At 48.4% G+C, this 21576-nt stretch overlaps 1 protein-coding gene across 2 annotated transcripts in view; it reads left to right on the forward strand.

Moving 5' to 3' along the window:
* The window catches only part of eipr1 (EARP complex and GARP complex interacting protein 1), a 53861-nt gene extending 33157 nt beyond the window's left edge, over positions 1 to 20704 (forward strand). For both annotated transcript variants that reach the window (XM_014410134.3, XM_076877477.1), the window contains 3 exons: positions 12512 to 12679; positions 17889 to 18056; positions 20410 to 20704. In XM_014410134.3, the coding sequence (XP_014265620.1) occupies positions 12512 to 12679; positions 17889 to 18056; positions 20410 to 20584 (511 nt within the window). In that variant the 3' untranslated portion in view covers positions 20585 to 20704. The remainder of the gene's footprint in view (positions 1 to 12511; positions 12680 to 17888; positions 18057 to 20409) is intronic.
* Positions 20705 to 21576: the final 872 nt, after the last annotated feature.

A 21576-nucleotide genomic window follows, 5' to 3' on the forward strand; every position in this document is an offset into this window, starting at 1 on the left:
CTGTTTGGAGACATCACTTTTATTAATATTTTGAAAAACAAGTTATGGGTACATATTTGCATAACTTTTTAGGTATATGTACAAGTACTGGTAATTACAAGTACGAAACATGTACTGTGCTTCATAAATGAGTAACAAATGTAGTACATAACAATAACCTACAGCACACCAGAAAAATAGATTCAGACTACCTTTTAGGCTCAGGTGCAGTGACACGGCTTTAACAAGAAGAAAAGTCAGTCATTCACCACCATCTTTCTCTTCTTCCTGCGCACTAAAACCACCAAAGTCCTCTTCTCCAGTGTCGGATACGAACAGGCTCAGGATGGCTTCGTCATCCACTCTCCGCTTCTTTCCTTCGTTGTCACTTTCAAAACCAAACAAATCCTCGTTGTCAGTGTCAGAGTCAAACACCCTCTGAAGGGCCGTGGCGGTGTCCTCCTCTCCATCATGCAGCAGGTCAGCCCTTCGAAATCCGTTGGTGATCATGGATGTTTTCACACTTTTCCACGCTGTCAGAATCCACCGGTGGAGTTGAGCATAACTTGCTTTTCGCAAGTTTATCGCCGCTCGTCATCGACGACTCCCGCTGAACGCGTAGCGTTAATTTGAAGTTTGTTTTTCGCGCTACTTGTACGGCACTATGTTGCCTGGCGGATGGACATGTGACCAACATACCACTCTTGAACCCCGATACTGTGTGTCTGATCACATGCCCTTCCGCCAGGCAACGTAGTGCCGTACAACAGCGGAACAAACAAAACAAATCGTCTTACGATATGACAAAAATCATGGACAATCCATAGAAAAGCCGCACCTGACTAAAAGCCGCAGGGTTCAAAGCTTGTGCAAAAAGTAGTGGCTTATAGCCCGACAATTACGGTATGTCACATTTGACCTCTGACCTCACTTTTTTTTTATTACACATTGTCTTTTCTTTCAAATTGAAATTGTGTTTTATCTTCAAAGAAAGTATTTCCAAGACAAAGACAATGAGTGCGTTTAATTACAAATATACTGAAATATAATATTAAACTACATATGAACTTGCATCAGGTAAGAAGGTGCCACCAGGACAAAAGCCTCCATAGAGTTTCATAAAAAATCAAAGTGATTTATGATGAACAATTAAGAGTATTTTGTAATATTTTTGATCACTTTTAGGTAATTGTACATAAAAATAAATGTGCCTTTATTTAAAAAGAACCGTAATATTTCGAACCTTCAACTGCTGTTTAAACACTCATCGATCGTGGCCTGCGGGTCTTTATCAGATTCCAACATTATGAAATAATATTTTTTGCACAGTTACATCAGAGGCTTTGCTGATGTGATAAAGCAGTTAGAAACCTGCGACACTACAGGCAGCGGAGTGGTAACACGGCACTCGGCTGCAGTTAATTAGCACATGGACTCTTATAATGCATAAGTCAATAAAGGACTGGCAATGAAACGAGGCTTAAGGGGAATCAGATGTTACATTGTCCACCCAAAGCCAGAACTGCTCCACGAATCAAATTCATTCACGATTAGTGAGATTAGTTGTTCTGCTGGCTCGAATTAAAGGAAAAACTGGAGTCCTGACCCACAGTGAGGAGCTCTGTTGGCTCTACAGTAACCGTTACCTGCCTGTGAGCACCTGGCCTGGAGCTGTTTATGCATTCATCAGAGATGACACTGATTAAATCAGTATGCTCAGGAGCGGGTTGTAAAGTGGCTTGCAGCTTTTAGTAGTCCATCTTGAGTGGAGACGACACACCCACATGTAGTTCAGCCAGCCAATCAGAAGAAGGCTGTCTGAAAGGGGCGGAGCTAACACAGCTTGTTTCAGACAAAGGATGGAGGGATTATTATGAGCTGTGGCTGCAGCTTGTTGTCGTAGCTGTCAGCTTTGTGTCTTTAACAAAGACGAACACACAAACCTGAGCGGTCTGTGCTCGTATTTGCATCCAGGTGTGTCTGTCGGCTCTCTGCGGACGCCCGTGAATCGAGTCAAGCGCGTTCTTCTGCTCGCCAGATGATGAAGTGCGAGGCGGCTGAGCACTAATGTTCCTGTGTGACACGGAGCATGTGTACTACCACACATTAACCTTGTAACTGCAGGTTATCAGCAGCCCACCTCCCGACCTCTCACTGTGTGTGTGTGTGTGTGTGTGTGTGTGTGTGTGTGTGTGTGTGTGTGTGTGTGTGTGTGTGTGTTTCTGCAGCACTTGATGAGTGAGGTCAGCGTGTGTTTACGTGTGGGCTGTGCTGCAGGAATAATAATCACCTCGACATCGATCGCCATGATAACAGCAAAGTGCTGAAGAGACTGAGAGGGGTGCCGGGTGAAGGAGAGAGGAGGAGAGAGTGAGAATGTATTTACACGATGCGTATCACAGGGCCAGATAAGATAGTTGAATCATTGATATCGCTCCCCGTCAGCCCCATAACAAATTAAAGAGTTCCTGCACACCCCGTTTTGGCCGCTCTCCTCCCGCTGTGCTGTTTTGAAGGATGCAACAGTACTGATTTAGCCATCGGCACAAAGGGAAGGAGGGGGCGGCGGAGCGGGGCTTGTTAGCAGAGAGCAGCCTCATCCCTGATATCGCTGTGAAAACACACCATTATAGTCTGCAGGGACACGTGCAGCCAGCAGAGGGCGCACCATGACAGACGTTTTAAAGAAAAACAATAAAATGGTCCGATAAGGACGATCGACTTTTTCGTTGGTTTAAATAAAGTAAGATGTTTGTGCAGGAATATATCCAAGTGCTGTCAGGACTGAAAATCTGCACTTTGATTCATTTTTTCATTTTAAGTATGCGGTTCATGTTTTTTTTAAAAATAAGCTGAAACTTGGAAATGAGGAGCTCTTGCAGCACATTTGTTTTTTTTCTTGGATTAGGACGTATTTGTCTCCTCGTTTGATTCGTTTGGTCCAAAGTGTCTGAACCAACAGCAGGTAAAGAGATGCACAGAGGAGGTCGGGGTGGAGGCAAGAGACAACCAAACATCAAACTAACAAACCACATTTCAGTTACAGTTAAAGTCAAACCTAATCTTCTCCTCTTTGAATTTATACCTCCACCTGACCGGAGGACGACACCTGAGTGGCCTCATATTCAGAGATCCAGGAAGCTCATGACCTGTGTTTGTCCCTCCAGACCTGTGTAAATGATCCATTTATTAGATTAAACTGACAGAAAAATAATCATTAAGTATTTTAGTAGCTGATCTCAGAGCAGTCCTCCATCAGCTCAGCACAGACAAAATCATTTTAACTCTGCAAAGGAAACAAAAAAAGAGTCTCATCTGCACATGTTTGATGTGCCAACAAAAAAAGGACTAATGCAGCAAACAAGCACAGAGAATAAATAACATGTACATCATCTGAAAACCCGACTACAGTCCAAAACTGTCATTTATTTTTATTGTTTCCTTAAAATTCCAAACTTCTGAATGAACATGGAAAAAACCACAGATTTCATTTTTCAGTCTTTTCTGAAGACGTCAGACCGCCTGCTGTCTGAGGTTTTGTGGTTTAGTAACTTTGCAAACGGACAAATACTCATTTGTTAATGACAAATGCCGCTCCTGTAGCCGAGGAGTTTGCTGGACGATGGTTTGGGCCGAATACTGGAAAGTGCAGCAGTTCCTGATCGAGCCTTTTGCCCGTGTTACATGTCAGATCAGCATGCGTGTGTCACAGCTGTGTTTGTTAGATCACCTTACATTGAGAGACGAGCAGAAACCCAAACCTTAACCATTCATCAGTAAAAAGAAAAACGTGCTTGTGTTTAAAAAACAAAACAAACAAACATCATTTACTTACTGTTTGACGTCTGTACGACCAACTGAGACCCCGACACACGTGGTCGAATTTTTCAACAATGTATATATAAATTGAAGCGATGTCTGCCACTCTGATATGCTGACATGTCAAAACAGTGACTCTTCCTGTTGGATCACAAACAGTGATGGTTTGTTTTCTCTGAGCTCTGCTTTAACGGCACAAAATTGATACACAAATCTAAAAATGTAAAAGAATAAAAAACATTCAGATGCTTCAGTAGACACAGACACACACAGAGAGAGACACACACACACACACCGAGGTCACAGCATGTCGTGTTTGTGTTTCACTGTCTGTGCATGTGTGAAGTGGCTGCAAGTGTGAAAGAGCAGTCTTTGTGTCTGTGTGCGCGTGTGTGTGTCTGTGTGTGTCAGCCTATCATCATGCTCCACTACCTCTGCAGGTGACCTCTGAGGTGTCTCCCCCCACTTCTCTCTGACACACAGAGTAAAAATAGACCGACCCATCGGTGGTTTCCTCTCACTGCTTTGAATTTGTTTCCATTCACTGACTGACTGCTCGTATTTTCTTAGGCTGAGATGATGGTGCAACACTCTCCTGGCTGGTTACGGACTGGATGCAGGCCGGTTACGGACTGGATGCAGGCCGGTTACGGACTGGATGCATACCGGATGCAGACCTGTTACAGACCGGTTACAGACTGGATGCATACCGGTTACAGACTGGATGCATACCGGTTACAGACTGGATGCAGGCTGGTTACAGACCGGTTACAAACTGGATGCATACCGGTTACGGACTGGATGCAGGCTGGTTACAGACCGGTTACAAACTGGATGCATACCGGTTACGGACTGGATGCAGGCTGGTTACAGACCGGTTACAGACTGGATGCAGGCTGGTTACAGACTGGATGCATACCGGATGCATACCGGTTACAGACTGGATGCAGGCTGGTTACAGACCGATTACAGACTGGATGCAGACGGGTTACAGACTGGATGCAGGCTGGTTACAGACTGGATGCATACCGGTTACAGACTGGATGCATACCGGTTACTGACTGGATGCATACCGGTTACAGACTGGATGCATACCGGTTACGGACTGGATGCAGGCTGGTTACAGACCGGTTACAAACTGGATGCATACCGGTTACGGACTGGATGCAGGCTGGTTACAGACCGGTTACAGACTGGATGCAGGCTGGTTACAGACTGGATGCATACCGGATGCATACCGGTTACAGACTGGATGCAGGCTGGTTACAGACCGATTACAGACTGGATGCAGACGGGTTACAGACTGGATGCAGGCTGGTTACAGACTGGATGCAGACCAGTTACAGACCAGATGCAGACCAGTTCTAAACTGGTTGCAAGTTAATTGCGCACGATGGCAATAATTTTGGTTGTGCATTCAGTCAACAGTGGTTCTCTGGTGTGACTATAGCATTCTTTTTCTCCTCTTCTCTAAAATAAGGACTGGGAGTGCAGCTCCACCAGCAGCAGACGCCTCGAGCTGGTTATCTAACACCCTGGAGAGGAGCTTGGTCTCTACAGCACCCTCTTGCCTCCCAGATGCATAGCTTTTTTCTTTAAAAAAAAAAAAAAAAAAAAGCAAAGATAGTGCTGCTTATAAAACATATATGATGCCTGTTCCACTTTGTACTGATGTAATATGCAGCATTATGTAAATTATGGAATACTCGGCTCTGATACGGGGACAGAAAACTGTGTTTAATGGAAAATCCTGACACACTCTCACTCCTCCTCAGCCGGCTGTTCTCACTGCACCTTTGCTTTTACATTATTCACAGAGTAATCCCTGCTGTACTGAGCTGCTGTTGTGATTTTTTTATTTTTTATTTTTAGGCAGGTCTGTTTCATTAATGTATTTTTAAAAGGTCTTATTTCAGTTGTGCCACAGGTCGTTAGTGAGAGCTGGGCAGCATTGTTGCAGAGATGAACAATGTGTGCAAAATGTGCATCAGCTCACAGAGTGGAGCATGTGGGCTGTAACAAATATCACATAATTATATACAGCAGATTAATTATCCTGCAGATTGGAGCTGGTGATGTGTACACAAACAGTCCAGAAAGGATCCAGCTCAATGTCAGAATAACTAAAATGTCAGTAATTCAGCTTTACTCGCACATTTTTGATTCCTAAAGTCATGTGGAGCTCGTCAATAAAGTCAGAGTCATCGGTTTACAACAATAGAATTCAGAGTGTGATTGTCTCTAATTAAAGGGCTCACAGCGCTGGAGTGTAACCATGGTTGCTGGTGCTGAAGGACATAAAAACTGAGAACAGGCAGCAGAGCTATGCAAAAGTCTCATGCACTTATCTGCAGTCGCTCACTCCAGGTTTATCCAGCGTGACACGACAACCCGAAACATGCAGCCGGTCATAAAAATGTAAAGCGTATGACCCCACAGAGACCTGCTCACAGCACCTGTGAGAGGACGCCGATCGCTCTACGCAGTGCTCCGAAGGCGCCCCGAAGGCGCTCGGGTGACGCTGCACTGATGCCTGAGGCTTCATTCAGAGGCGGTTCACTGCGTCCTGGGCCGCCTTGAAGGACCGCCTACTCATTGTGTTCTTTGGACAAGCCAATCACGCAGTTTGTTCTGAGAAAGGCGGCTCTCTCCACACTGTCAGTATTTCTAAAAGCATGTAGCGACGTATGTGATTCGGGATCCAGTCTGCATTACTTTGGTTTCTTCTTCCAATCGCTGTGTTTCTTGGTCAGTCAACAGCTCCATCGGAGCTACTGCCAGATGTCTGGGCTGGAGTCATGTTCTCAACCAGTTCAAGAACTGGGACCAGTTTCGTCAGGATGTTTGGTATTTACTTGTTTTCGGTACAGTTCCACTCGTGTAAAGGTCGGGTGATCCTCCACGTGTGTTTAGGTTTAAGCAGCACAGCTACTCAGTTGGTAGAGGCAGCAGGATTTCTTGGTCGGGTTAACCTGTAAAACTATTTGGCTGTGTTCATGCATCGAGACTTCTCTGTTAGTTTAGGTAAGAGGTGGGGAACTCCGGGCCTCGAGGGCCAAGCCCTGCAGGTTTTAGATCTCACCCTGGGTCAACACACCTGAATCAAATGTTTAGTTCATCACCAGGCCTCTGGAGAACTGTTGAGGAGGTCTTTTAACCAAGGACACTGGCCCTTGAGACCTGGAGTTCCCCCACCCCTGGTTTAGGTGATGAAACAGATTTACGTCTCAGGCACGCAGCCATGCAGACTGCTGGGCGACCTGCAGTCACCAGGGAAAAACATGGATTCAACCCAACCGGTTGGTGAACGGTTCCCCCACGTTTCTGTCATTGGTTGAATTCAGTGGCGAAGAACATGCTACACCAAAAAGCTTGATATTTCTTTGGTGCCCTTCAAAATAAGTGCCTTTTGAAGCATGTTTGTGGCACTGGTAAGGTCAACTTTTATTTTGAAGGCAAACATTCTCAGTTTCCAAGTTTCCAAGGCAGAAGAAGACTTTCTTTGGTCTGGTCTGTCCCCGGTCTGCAGGCCTGGGTGACGAGGATGCTTTGGCGCACTATAGGAATCATGGATTGGTTCAAAGTGCCCCATTTCCTCCTTTCTCATAGCTGCTTCCTGTTTGTGCGGGTAACTCGTCTCCCCACAGAGGCACAAACCATACTTCCATGTGGAATAACTCGGATGTGAAGTCTTGCTGACTGCAGAGAGTAAATGGACTGTTCCCAGAGACAAAGAAATAACTTTTTTTAAAAATAACTTCCCACTTTGGACAACCAGTAACTGCTGTTTGTAAGTTAAAAACGTCTTTAAAGAGGAAAGATGAAAACAAGTTGTTAGTTTGTGAGGATCTGACTGTGGGCCCACCGGGTGGCTTTAAGCCTTTGAATAATATTAGGCTAGCTAACAGCCATGTAGTACTCGCCACTGGGCATGTAGCTGTGCCTCTCTGTGAGGGAGAGAGGCCTGTCACTGGAGATGTTCTTACTCTGCATCGACTCAGAGTTCCCTTTTGGACCCACAGTCCACAGTGAGACACACACAGACGCACACTGAGCTGTGTAATAGCTGTCAGGCCTGCAGCCATACCATGCTCTGCAGGGTGCATACTGAACAGCAGTGCCGTGTTGCAGTGAAGCATGGATCCTGTACATCTCCCCTGTGGTGTGTATGTGAGCATGTGCAGAACGAGCAGATATGTAGAGCAAAGCGAAAGAAGCCGAAATGATTGATGGCGGTGCCATTTGCTTCTTTAAACGCCGGCTCTCTGCTGGTTCAAAGACGACGAGCGGACATCGTCAAACCTCCTCGCCCGGATCAGCCCGAACGCTGCCTGACCAAAACCAGCGTTTCCATTCCACCTACCCATCAGCGCCTCGGCGTGCCGTGATGATAGGTTAGCCGAGGTTAGCATATTTTATTCACATATTCAAATCTGGCTCTATTATGCAAAAAGTGTTGGCTGTTCAAAGTATCATATTTCACATTCAAATACGGGCCATTATGCAAAAGATGTCAGCTGTTTTTGAAATAGTGCTCTTCCATATGCCACTGTTGATTTGAGGGTGACCTTTTGAACCCTGCCGCTGTCAGATCGATCATCCGTGACCTTTTCCCGCGCTCCGGGCTTTTCCTCGGAAGACACGAACCAGACATCCCGCTGTAGCTCTCATAATGGAGGGGTCGGGACCTTATGCAGGCTTTGAAATAATTACAGAGAACACCTTTACGTTTAACACCCCCACCGCCGTGCTTATTTAGCTGCTCCACCTGCTGCAGCACACGCTGGACGGAGGTTACAGGGAGAAAGGGGGAAACTGGGTGAATATTTGCACTCTTTGGCCTTTGTTTCCTGCACTGATTGGTTATCAGTTGGGACAGTAACCTCACCGCAGTCACGTGATCGGTCAGATGTTTTATTCAGTAAGACCTGAGAACATAAAATCATCATGAAAGAGTTCAGCGAGCTCAGAGATCAGGTGAGCAGCGAGCTCATTTTCTCCTTTGTGTTTATGATCGGGGGCGTCGCCCCCTGCTGGGCAGTATAACAAACGCAGGTTTCAGGTGTTTAAACTTCGTTTATGTTGGAAGTTTGGACTCTTTGCTTCACACGAACCTCTGTGCTCTCCTCCATCGTTTAGCCTGCTTGATGCCACGATCCTTTACTTTTTGTTCGTTTGCAGGCTCCTCCCCCTCCTCCCCCCTCCCTGCCTCCCTCTCCTGCTCCCATCTTTCTTTCTCTGCCAGCTCCATCTCAAAGCCAGGCTTTAATTTTGATCAGCGATGAAATGATTGCTCTCCTCTTTCGATTTTTCTTTTCTTCCCCCTCCCATCTTGCTGTGGTTGCCATGGAAACAGGGATGTGTGTGTATGTGTGTGTGTGTGAGATTGTCGATCCCCTCAGCAGAGAGATTTATCACCCAGACTAAGCCTGTGTGTGTGTGCGCGTCTCTACCTTTGTAGCTTCCTGCTCACACTCTGCCTGTATTTACACACATAAATGGTATTTGTGGGAGTGTGTTTTCCCGGTTTTATGTTTTTATCTGCGTGTGTGTGTAACAGTGTGTGTAATAGGTCCCCGTCCCCTCGTCAGCCCCCCATCACACACACTCGCTGGATGACTTAAGATTGAGCGTGTTTGATGGGTCGACTGTAGCTCTAATCCTGCTCATGCAAACATAAACACACAGACACACACACACACAGTCCCAGGTCCCTCCTCCATTAGGCCGGGCCGGGGCGGGGCAGGGTTGCGTGTGCCGGTGTGTGCCTGCGTGCTTGGCGGGGGGATCGCTCAGAGACACCAGAGAGGGAAAGAGCGAAACTAACCCAATTTCCTGCTCCATTTCCTTTTCACGCGGCGGGCGCGTCCCATTCCACAGCGGGCCGGGTTGAACACCAGCCACCCTACAGCCCCGGGTCACGCCTTATACCTCAGAGTCGTACGCAGGACAGGGAGGCGGCGCTGTAAATAAATCATGTGCTGCGACTCGAAATTACTCATGAAATTGCTATTTTGGGAGTTCACCAGAAGTTCCGAGTCAGCTCGGATCAGGAAGCTGCTGCTTGACGAGCTCGGGCGTATTTATTCCTACCGGCGACCCAACATCCCCGTGACCCGCACATGCATCAGCATCCAGGAAAGTGATGTCACAGGCAGGTCAGGAGGAACGCTGTCGTCGAAGGCAGGTACGACTTATCCTCACTGATGGTGCTGTCTTTATGTTGGAGTGACACGTAAAGACGTAACCATGGTGACGCATGTTATTGACACCAATCGTACCGAGCTGGAGTAGGAGTGTCCTCATGGTCAGAAACACTGACGGCATCACATCACACAGGAAATGAGAGCCGCTCATTTATAAAAGCATCAGGCCCTCTGAAGCCTGTTTATCTTCAGCGAGATGGAAAACATCTGTCAGCTCATCAGAACATCAGCAACGCTCGTGGCCTCCATCGGAGAAATAATTCAGACATGTAGAAAAAAACAGAAACGACCATTTCATCCAGATACATCTAAGGGTGGGCGTGGTCACGTGGCTCCAGGCCAAGTGTCCAAGGAGAAGACATGAGAGGCGCCATGTTTGGTCCATCCTCCGTCTTCTCCTGCTTGAGTGGGTTCAGTGGGTGGAGCAGTGAGTCTGTCATGTGTGATGATGCTAAATAATAAAAAACTTGAAGCATGCCGTGACCGACGCGGCGCACGTCAGACCTTCAGGGTGACGGCTCTATGTCCGGCATCAACTCAGATCTGCAGGTGTGAGCAGAGCGAGGGGTCACGCCGGCCGTGCGTCCCCTCGCTCTCTGTGGGCTTCAACTTCTTCCTCGTTGTTTGACATTTCCTGAGTCGCACACAGTCCCCGAGCCGTCTCGACCTAATTGGAGCCCAGCGGTCTGCCTCGGGTCGTTCTCTTATTCCTTCCTTATTTTAATGAGATTTTTAATTAGCATGTTAATTGCCTATCGCAATCAGTGGGGCGACGAGCTAGCTGGCTAGCTGCTGTTGGCATCCAGCTGCGCCACAACACAGAGGCTTTCCACGCAGACGAACAAAGCCGAGCCGTGCCAGGCCAAGCCGGCCTGCAGAAAACCTGCAGTTTCTGCAACACTGCGCTGCATTTGTGGCCGAGGCGCCACCACTTCACTCACGCAGGTTTCCATCTACTCGTGCATAATTTGCACGCTCGGGTGTCACGTTTGTGGAAATGTGGACACAACAGGCAAAAAGTAATGAAAACAAAGGGAAAATCACTGAACAGAAGCTCAGAGAAACAAAGACATAAAACAGGAAGTGACCAGAGCTGAAGCCAGACCACAGGCTGATCCCTCTGACCAGGTCTGGGTTGGAGGCGGAAACAAAAGAAGCCGTGCGATGGCTGCTGGCCGGTAGCCTGCACGCAGAGTGTGATTGTCTGCTCCAACTATTACCTCCGACTCCGGAGCAAACCAAAGCAAGCAGCAGGTAAAACGTTCCATAAATGTCGTCTTCATTTGTCTCAATTAAGTCGTCGTTTTGAATTCTGCAGCCTCTCAGAAAGAACGGAGCCGGCACTAAAGACCAAACGCTGAGATCATTCCTGGACTAAACTTAGAGTTTTGACAAATGCAGCATGTTACTGAGTGATAACCGTGTAACAGTGGTCTCTCTGTGAGTCGGGCCCGTCAGGAAACTTTTGATCTAACGAGTCATCTTCCTGGACGTGAAGGTTGGGCGTTCGATGTCCGGCTGCTTCAGTGGGGTCACATGGAGCAGAAAAGCACAATGATGCCTGTACATTTACCAGATTTCTACCCCCTCCCCACTTCAGATGAGCTTCTTTGAGTCCACCTGCCACTGCAGAGGCGGTCCTGATGGATCAGCTGACCTCGGGCCCCACCCACATCAGCTTGTGGCTCAGCTCATACCTGCCGGTGCAGGCGAGTAACAAATCATGTACAGTTCAGAGTGTTTAAGCTGCTTTATTCTCTGCAAGCTGCTTTGGAACCCACCCCGACCTGTTCCATTTAATCGATGTTGTATTTTTCAGTGAAGAACAGCAGCTTTAAATGTTGCAGCTCCAGGCTTTTGTTGGGTGCGCTGTCTTTTTAATAACATTTTAAATGCATTCATTCTCAGGGTGGTGTAAAAACCTCAGCCTCCACCCGTGAGCTCTGGGAGCACTGGTTCTTCCCTGGTGATGCTCCACTAATGAGAATCTTTAAGAGCGCGGCGTTTGCTGTCATTGTGCTCACGCTGCGCTCCGGCTGACCGAGCTGAATGTTGGCAGCGCTTCACGGGTGACGGCCTGAATTCGCCTCTTACAGCGGTAACCACAGAGGAGTCGCTGCTCTGAGGTCAGAGGAGGAAGGGTGTGAGAGCGGGACGGTTTTTCTTTTAAAGGTGTGTTTGAGGGAGATAAAAGGAGGTGGAGGCGCTGTCGTGTCTGTTAGCAGGAAGTCGAGGCTGTGCCGTTGTGAGGCTCGCCTTTGTAATTTACCACCACCGGTGTTGGCCGCTTTATTGAGGCTGGCCTTCACTGACAGACGGCGACACAGAGAGGCTTTGATTTACCCGGGAAGCCTCGGTGAAGCTTCCTCTCCCTCATATCTGCTCTTGTTGTTACGCCTCCTCCTCTTCCTCGCATTCATTGCTTCCTCTCACTCTCATCCTGCTCGTTTCTGCTCTTGTGCATTTGCCTTCATGCCTCTAACCGCTCTCTCTCCCTCTCTATCCAGTCAGATCTACTGTATAGAGAACGCCCACGGTCAGCTGGTGCGCGACCTGGACTTTAACCCAAACCGCCAGTACTACCTGGCCAGCTGCGGGGACGACTGCAAGGTCAAGTTCTGGGACGTCCGCAGCGTGCAGGAGCCCGTGAAGACGCTGGAGGAGCACTCGCACTGGTGGGTGGATGCAGAGAGGTCAGGGCGGGTGTCCAACACCTGAACCGTGCCCATATGTGGGTGGAGTTCCAGCTGGAGCCCATGAAGTGAAGTGTTGCAGATTTTTCTTTAATTTGGGCTCAAATCTGAAAGTAGTCCCCAAGTTATTGTAGTTTTCTTTAAATACAGTTACTTCAGTTTATTTAATGTAGCCATGCGACCTTTAACCTTCATGTAGCCCGACGTGGCTGCAGCTCAGGAGGTTCCATCCCCAGCTCCAGTCTGCCACAGAGCTGTAACAGTCTTTATTTTCACAGTTTCAGGAGTACAAATGTGGAGCTGTAAGTATTTAAGCATTTGAAGTCGTGACGTCACACCTGCAGCAGACCTCCAGGTGAACATTTCAGGGCTAAAAATTAATTTCAGCTTTTTTAAAAAAACAATCACATTTACACCAAGGCCGAGAATAACTTGCAGCAGTTTAATATCTGCAGGAAGCAGCGCTGGTGCCTCATGTTTGATCCCAAAGTGCATTCTGGGTAAACTTTCAGGGCTCTCCTCAGCCTGTGGCAGAGGTGTCTGCTCAGAAGACGATAGAGCAGGTGAAGCATGTGTTCGTAACCTGCAGGATCATCTGCACGGCCTCATTAAATATAACAGCTGATTCTGAGGGGGATGTTTTCCACCCGCCTCCAGAACGAGCGGCGAGATGTGCTGACCTGTGCTCAGGATGTGGTGTCACCGCGTTAATGTCACGTTTGGCCTTTGCTTCATTATCTTTAGACGAGCTTTAATGAAGCTCAGCAGAAAAACCAGAGTCAGAGGTGAACGATGAGGGCGGGGCAGCACATGACAAAGGTGGGAACACAGACAAGGACAGGAAGTGGAAGGCAAAGAAAGTCACTGGCAAAATAAAACAGATGCAGACAGCGACGGGAAGCAAACATGAGCTTTAATATTTGAGACGCTCTGACAGGAAGCAGTGATTCTTTCATTAAAGCTTCCTGTGTGCACGTGTGCAAACCTCTCCTGACTTCATCTGCAGAACCAACTGTAGGGTCGCAGGTAGGGATGGGTACCGGTGTCCGGTGCCATGATGGCACCGGTTCTGACATAAACGGTAGTAACCAGATCGAAAAGCAGCGCACATTTCGGTGCTTTATTTCGGTGCTTTTTTTCCTGAGCTGTGATACACTTCTAGCCAATCATTTTACATTTCCGAGGATAGTAGGCGGGGCCAGGTACGTACGTTCTTTTAGAGCAGAGCTACAGATTAAAAATGCCCAAAGCGAAGCGGTCAAAGGCTGGCTGTACTTCACAGCAAAAGATGCAAACTCAGCAGCCTGCAACAAGTGCTTTAAGATGATACTGTGATACTGTCAAAGGAGGTAACACCTCAAATCCGATGAAACACCTGGCGACGCATAGTGGGTTTTTTTAAAGCCCAGAAATGCGCCGTATTTGATAGCGTGCTGCGAGACCTCACACCGAGTACATCTACTGCGGGTGTGGTGCCTGTTATCGACCCGGAGTTAGCAACATCCCCCAAAAACCCGAAGAGGAGAGTCCTGGCTCCTAGCCCTGCCAGTGTAGCAGAAATGATGACTGATGATGATGGCAGCAGCAGCAGCCGTTCTTCTCTGCGTGAGTAGCTTAATGTTGTTCGTGTGTAATTTACGTTGAGTAGGCTAACCACGTTATTACATTAATGCATGTAAGGTGAACTAGCAAACATCATCATAGTTACATGCGGCTGTCTTCTTGTTTGATGGCAGATACTCCCTTCACCCTGGCCAAAAAGGCTAAAATGACCAAAAAAAAGTGGAAAACAGTTAAACATGAGAGGTTTTTGGACAAAGTTTGTGTTTTTTCCATTGTTTAAGCACTGCTTCCAGCCAAGAGTGATACCATATATGCCCCATAGCTGCAGAAAAGGCTAACATTGTTATCTTTTTACGAAAAACCAGCTGAACATGAGAGGTTTTTGGACCAATTTTGTGTTCTCCATTCTTTAAGCACCGGTTTGAGCACCGGCACCGTTTCAAAAGTACCGGTTTGGCACCGGTATCGGATAAAACTTAAACGATACCCATCCCTAGTCGCAGGACACTTGAGCCGCAGTGAGGAGAAACATGGCCGTGCTGCTCATTGGCTCCTGCTTTTATTAACACCTTTATCTCCCAGCTAATGAAACGGCCTGACCGCTCCCGCTGCAGAAAAAGTTCGTCACGCCCTCATTACTAATTAAACACGCAGCCACTCGCTTTGTCACTGAGGACCGGAGCGCAGCGCCACCCAGCCTGCTCGGGGTCGTCCGCTCTGTGTGTGTGTGTGTGTGTGTGTGTGTGTGTGTGTGTGTGTGTGTGTGTGTGTGTGTGTGTGTGTGTATCAGGTAAGGGTTGGTGTGCTGCAGCAGTAGCCCAGTTTGGCTCTCAGACACACTGATCATCTATTCAGCTCACACACACACACACACACACACACACACACACACACACACACAGAGACACACACTCAAGAGCAGCCGTTATCTCCAAACCAAAGTAGAGTTGGCAAACATATCCATGGCTGCAGATGGGATCTCTTGTGATACGAGATATAGGTAGGTGTGTGTGTGTGTGTGTGTGTGTGTGTGTGTGTGTGTGTGTGTGTGTGTGTGTGTGTGTGTGTGCGTGCGCGCGCATCTGTCTTTCTGGACATGTTTTCTTTTTATCTCTGTGTGTGGTTTCTGCATGTTCACGCATCCTTTGTGTAGTGCATGTGTGTGTGTGTGTGTGTGTGTGTGTGTGTGTGTGCTCGTTTTTCGGAGCGCAGTCAGGATATGGCCTCAGGGCTGCTGGGGGTATTAGGGACTATTTTTTAGCAGGGAAGCGGATTAGGGGAGCGCGGGGAACGGCGTGGCCGTGGCTGATTTTCTGTCAACAGCCTCGGTTATCCCTCAATCCCTCCCTGTGAGGGAACTGGGACTCTGAGCTGCACCCCCGGGCTCGCAGAGAGAGAGCAAGGCGGGAGTCGGAGTGACCAATCAGAGAGAGCGAGGGGAAAGGTGGGGAGGAGAGAAAGAAAGCATCATTTATGATATCATCAGCTCATGAGAAGCTCAGACGTCGGCCGCGAGGAACAGAATCCCCATTGCTGGCACGTGAACGCTCGCAGAGACACACTGTGGAGTCGCCGTGTTTACCGCATGATGGGTGTGGGCGCGAGTGCGTGAACGAGATGGATGCAGGAGCTTCTCGTGTGGTCTCCTCACGCACGATTGGTCCGAGCGTTTGGCTCTCACACGCAGCGCTCTTACAAATACAGGCACAGAGCCCCTCTCTACAAAAAAACACCAAAAACACAGGGATGGGAGGGGCTAATGTAAGACGTTCACCAGTGATTGGTCCTCAGGTTTTGTCACCATGATGTCCTTCCCACTAAGGCGAGCTCAGTTACTGCTGGGAAGCTCTGCGCCGCTCCTCTAAAGCCCGCCTGGCTCCCCGGTGCTGCTGGAAAACTTAGCTCATTTCAGACTGAAGGGGACCTCCTGCTGGTTCAAAGCCCAACATGGTGCCGAGGTCAGACTCAGGTGTGTGGGCGAGTGAAACCACACAGCTGTGAGAGATGATAATATAAGATAAGGAGGAGTCACTTCATCAGTGCGTCTCAGTTTATCGACTCTTTGGGCTTAAAGTCAAATAAATGCGTCAGATTACTTTAAGTGCTTTAGCAATAATACAGATATATTACAGAATATGGATCTATCATAGGCAGAGATGGGCATTAATCTGATTACTTTTTTCAGGTAACGAGTAAAGTAAGGGATTACTATTGCAAAAATGGTAATTAGATTACCGTTACTTTCCCGTAGGAACGCTGTGTTATTGCGTTACTAAAACCGTGATTTTATTGCGAGAGTGTCTCATGACAGTGACGTAAGCGAGTGCGCCGTTAGTGACAACAGCTGTGTGCAGATCAACAGTGGATCATATATCGAGTGCGGGAGAGAGTATGAGCGTGCAGCGTTTAAAGCGTGGAAGTACTGACCTTACTTTGAGTTGAAAAGTGACAAAAACATTAGTGTCCGTTGTGCGTGGGAAGAAAACTTTTTACAGCGAAAAAACCCCTAAACTTCCAAGCAAGCACCGAGTAGCTACCACGTAATGGGAAATTCACAGAGAAACTCGCGGATTCTTCCACTGACCGCCGCGGCACACCTGCACCAGGGTAAACCTCCGCCTACCCACTCCTGCTTTACAGGTGAAAATAGAGCAAAAGGACCGCTGAGTCTTTGACTTTATTTTATTTCTGCTGTGTTTTACTTGCATCTATTTGAAAGAGTGAGTGTAAACACACACAAAAAAATAATTATTTTATGTGCTGGAATGTGCAGAAAATAGGTTTAAGTATTAAACAAATTTCTTCCAGTCAGAGAATGTTGCATATAATTAAATTTTTGCTTGATGCATAAAGTTAAAAGATTAAAACTAATAAAACAAGTTTTAAAAAGAGACTTTTCCATTTGATTACATTTTGTATGATGGATTATGCAGAAAAAGTAGAATTGGGCTGAGAGATCTATCGCTTTATCACCTATTCAGGTTGTAAATCGTGTTTTTAAGAAGTAACTAAGTAATTAATTACTGATTATAAGTAATCAGTAAAGTAACGGGATTACTTTTTGGGGGAAGTAATTGGTAATTAGTTACTGATTACTTTTTTCAAGTAACTTGACCAACACTGATCATAGGTATGTTACAGTGTACGCTGTATGAAGTTATGTTATGAATATACAATAACTGTAAGTGTTTACAGGCTGCAGCTGTAGTGAGTGCGACCGAAATACACTTCACACCAGACTCACTGGGAGCGGAGGCGGAGCCTCTGATGCCATGTTTTCATATTTGGTCTGCGGTGAGCTGTCTGACAGATGGATGTGGGTCTGGGGGTGTGGCTTGTTAAAGCTCCATCATGAGTGAGTCGGCTGCAGGGCGTGTAGCTGTGAGCGATTATAACATGAGAGCAGCCTCCCTCAGAGCCTCGGTCACAGTGGAAACGTGCGTGCAGGCGGCTGTGACTGATCCAGGTGATCGCCTGGATCTTACCTGTGCTGTAGGGGAGGGGCCTGCTGGCGGGTGGTTCTGGGAGACCCTGTTTGGAAGTGCAGCGAGGTCGTAAAAAGCACCACTCTTAATCTAACCAGCGCCTCGGTGTGTGTGTGTGTGTGTGTGTGTGGGTGTGGCCTCAGGGTTTGGAGCGTCCGCTACAACCACAGCCACGACCAGCTGGTGTTGACGGCCAGCAGCGACAGCCGCCTCATCCTCTCCAACATGGTGTCCATCTCCTCGGAGCCATTTGGACACCTGGTGGATGACGAGGAGCTCAGCGAGGGGGAGGAGCTTCACCAGGAGGACAAGTACGAGAGAACACTGCCTTTGACTTCAGACAGGTCACATGACTTTGATGGAACACTGCAAAACCTTGGGTTAGGGGTCAGAGGTTAGCCGCCGTAGGCTTAAAGCTCGCCGTACCTGCAGCGGCGTCTGAGTGACTGTGACTAACCTAACGCAGCCGTCGGGGGCACGGCACGCTTCCCGCCGCCCTCAGGGTCCGTTTGGTTTTGGACGGCCTTCTTATTAACACGCTATTATTTCCTCACGTGACCTCTGTTGGTGTGAGAGGAGGGAGGGTGGACACCTGTGCAAACAGCCATCAGCTGCAGGTGATCTGTACGTGCGTGGGCGGGGTTTAAAGGTGTTTGATCGGCGCTGCTATCATGTTATTTCCTTCTCCACACCTCCTTTAAACATGATCAGGTGCAACTTTATTATTCTGGATTCACATCTTTGAGTTTTCCCCAGGCCCTCGTGAACTCTGACCTCTGTGCCGATGCTGCGATGTTATCCTTCACATCAGCTCTGTGTAAAGGCACGCTGTCAGGAGCCCATCAGGAGCCTGATGACGCGAGCGCGGCATATTCTGAGCGCGTTATTTGATAATCATCCTCTCAGATGAAAGCTGATGGGCTGAACTCTCCGGCTCTGCGGCGCTCGCGGTGATAAAAGTGGAAACATTAAAAATGCGTTGCTGTCAAACACTTCAGGAGTTTTTCTCCGTGGCGTTTAGAGCTGATTCCCACACAGCAGGGAGATCGTCTGTAATGGTTCCAAACCTGCCGCCGTCCTCCATCCATTACGCTCCCAGTCCCCCTCTCAGCCTCGGCCGCCGCCTCTCATCGTCAATGACCGACTCTCATCCACAATTATCAGCTCTCCTTCCTAATCACCAGCACTCAGCTCCAGTTTGAACCCTCCCACTGCAGCCGCTGACCCTCTCGTCTGTGCGCTGCGTGTCCACTCCACAGTTCCTCCCGTGGGTTTGTGGGTATTTTTTTCAGACTGTACATTTTGTTTCTGGTGAAAAGGATCTGTTCAGTCTTACTGTCGAACCGTGAAGGCAAACCTCACGGCGTGTGCAGGAATTAGACTCGACCATAAAGATAATAATAATGACAGAGGCTTGATTGTGGGCGGGGCTTGGGGAGCTTCAGTCACACTAGACCAAAAAGAGGACGGCGACCTCCCTGCAACCACAACGATCTGACAGACTGCTGTGACTGCTACGTTCATCGCCGTGGCGCTCCGTCTGCTGCGCAGCGTTTAGCTCACAGCCTGACTGAAAACATGAACACAGGCCACAAAGACCCTGACGAGCGTGCACGTGCAGGCTGCAGAGGCGTGCCTGGTGACATCATCAGCGTACCTGCTGCTCCCCTGAAACAGTCAAATGTCACGGCGGTGTCCATCCAATGACACGAGACCTAAACCCTCCGGTCCGTTAGACTAACTGGCGCCGGGCTGAGTATTTATCAGACGCGCTCGTCCCCGTTTCTCCTCCTGATGGATCCGCACGAGTGATGAGCTGAGGAGTGATTTTATTTCGGGGCACAGCCCGGAGGGAGCCGCTCGAGCCGGCGTGAAACGGTTAACGCGAAATATGATGTCAGGATTTCCCCTCAGGAGCGCTAACAGCGGCGGGCTTGGGAGGAAGTGGGGACGGCGCTAACGCTGAAGTCTGATTTAGTCTGTGCGGCGGCAGGAAGAGAGCGCTGCTTTACAGCTCAGCCACCATCATCTCAGGTCGAGACAGGAAGTGACCTCACAGACACTCAGCAGCTCATCTTTTTTTAAGTCGGGAGAATCTCCAAACGTCTGCGCGCTCACGACCATAAAGTCGCGTTGTGCGTATTTTTCCTGCATTATTGATTTTATTGCTGTGTTATTATATTTAGGTACAAACAGGCGTTCGTACCATGAACACGAGTCGATAAAAGAATTAAACACACAGGCGATGGAGGGAGGAACGCTCACGTCACACGGCGACCTGAGTGAACGACGCCGGGATGCCGATTCCTCCAATTCTGAATAGGTTTAAGGTTCCCTGAAGGTTTGAGTCGATGAAGCCGGGAACGCTGAGGTTCACATCAGAACGGTCGCGGGTTCGAACCTCGCAGGTCAAAGGTGCCTTGCTCTGACTGATGGCGACAGATTTGCTCCTCCAGCGTTCAGAGCAGCGTCTCTGTCGGCACTCGTGGTGCTGATGCTGCTGCTGACCTCATGATGCTTGTTTCTATGGATACTGCCCATCATTGTGTTGGAAACATTATCTAAGTTAACCTTTCAGTGAAAATAAGACAAATGAGGCTGCCTGGTATTTCACAGCTCACCTGCGTGTGTGTGTGTGTGTGTGTGTGTGTGTGTGTGCTGCAGGGGTAAGGAGCCGCTGAAAGACAGCGTGGTGTCCACCTACGAGGAGCACGAGGACAGCGTGTACGCGGCGGAGTGGTCATCGGCCGACCCGTGGCTCTTTGCTTCACTCAGTTATGACGGACGGCTCGTCATCAACAGAGTCCCGCGCGCCCTCAAATACCGCATCCTGCTCTGAGCGGGGTCGTGCTGCCTGTGTGTGTGTGTGTGTGTGTCTGTGTGTGACAGGCTGTGTTGATGCTGACCACTGTAAAAAATATCTGTGTTGCTTAGAAGTAAAAACTGGCCGTTGGATGAAGTTTGTGTTTGTGTGCTTCTTTAACGTTGGCTGTGACGTCAGTGGGCGGGGTCACAGGTACGCAGGGCTACAGATCCAAACACGGCTGAGACGGCGCCGTCTTTTCTTCGTGACAACAAATCTTTAACAAAAGTGTTGTTTAGTTCTTGTCATAATTTCAGCATGTAAGCTAGTTTTAGTCTAAACTCGACTCAGTTTAATTAAAGGTGTAAAAGTTACAAAACACACCACACGTCTTAACACTGCGATGTCATTAAGCAGTGATGTCACTGTGGCTACCTCCATCTTTTATATACAGTCTGTGGTTTTGGCCCATCAGCGCACCAGCATCAGAACAGGAAATATTTCCGCTTCCTCTAACTTCGGTCCTCGCTCCCCTGCCGCCCACGCCGTAGTCCTCCCCTCTCTGTGGATTCGTACAGTGTGTGCCGAGGCCGATCGATGGCGGCGACAGTTCAGATGGCTCTGACGGGCCTTTTAATTGCAGCTCGACTCCAACCATCACAGCTCCACACACACAATGAAGGAGGAGCCGTGCACTTCATTAGGTATGCCAGTCAGCGCCAGCAGAGCTGTGGCTGAATACTCAACGTATGCATCTGTCTAATCACAGAGGCTGCTCACACACACACTCGGAGGCCTCGTTGCCCCGCAGTCAATTATTAAGAAGAGGGATCAGGGTGGAGATGCAGAGGGACGGTGAGCGTCGCCTCCTTCCTGTCGCGTGCAGACGTGTGAGGGCGAGTGTGACACAGTATGAAATTATGAATGCGGCTTTCTGACCCATCAGTCAATCCGCCTGCTAATAACCGCTGAGTGTTTGCATGCCAATCGATGACAGCACCTTTTTAGTATGCCTGCGATAAATTACA

The sequence above is a fragment of the Maylandia zebra genome, linkage group LG19 (genome assembly GCF_041146795.1).
Source record: "Maylandia zebra isolate NMK-2024a linkage group LG19, Mzebra_GT3a, whole genome shotgun sequence".
NCBI classification, from domain to species: Eukaryota; Metazoa; Chordata; class Actinopteri; order Cichliformes; family Cichlidae; genus Maylandia; species Maylandia zebra.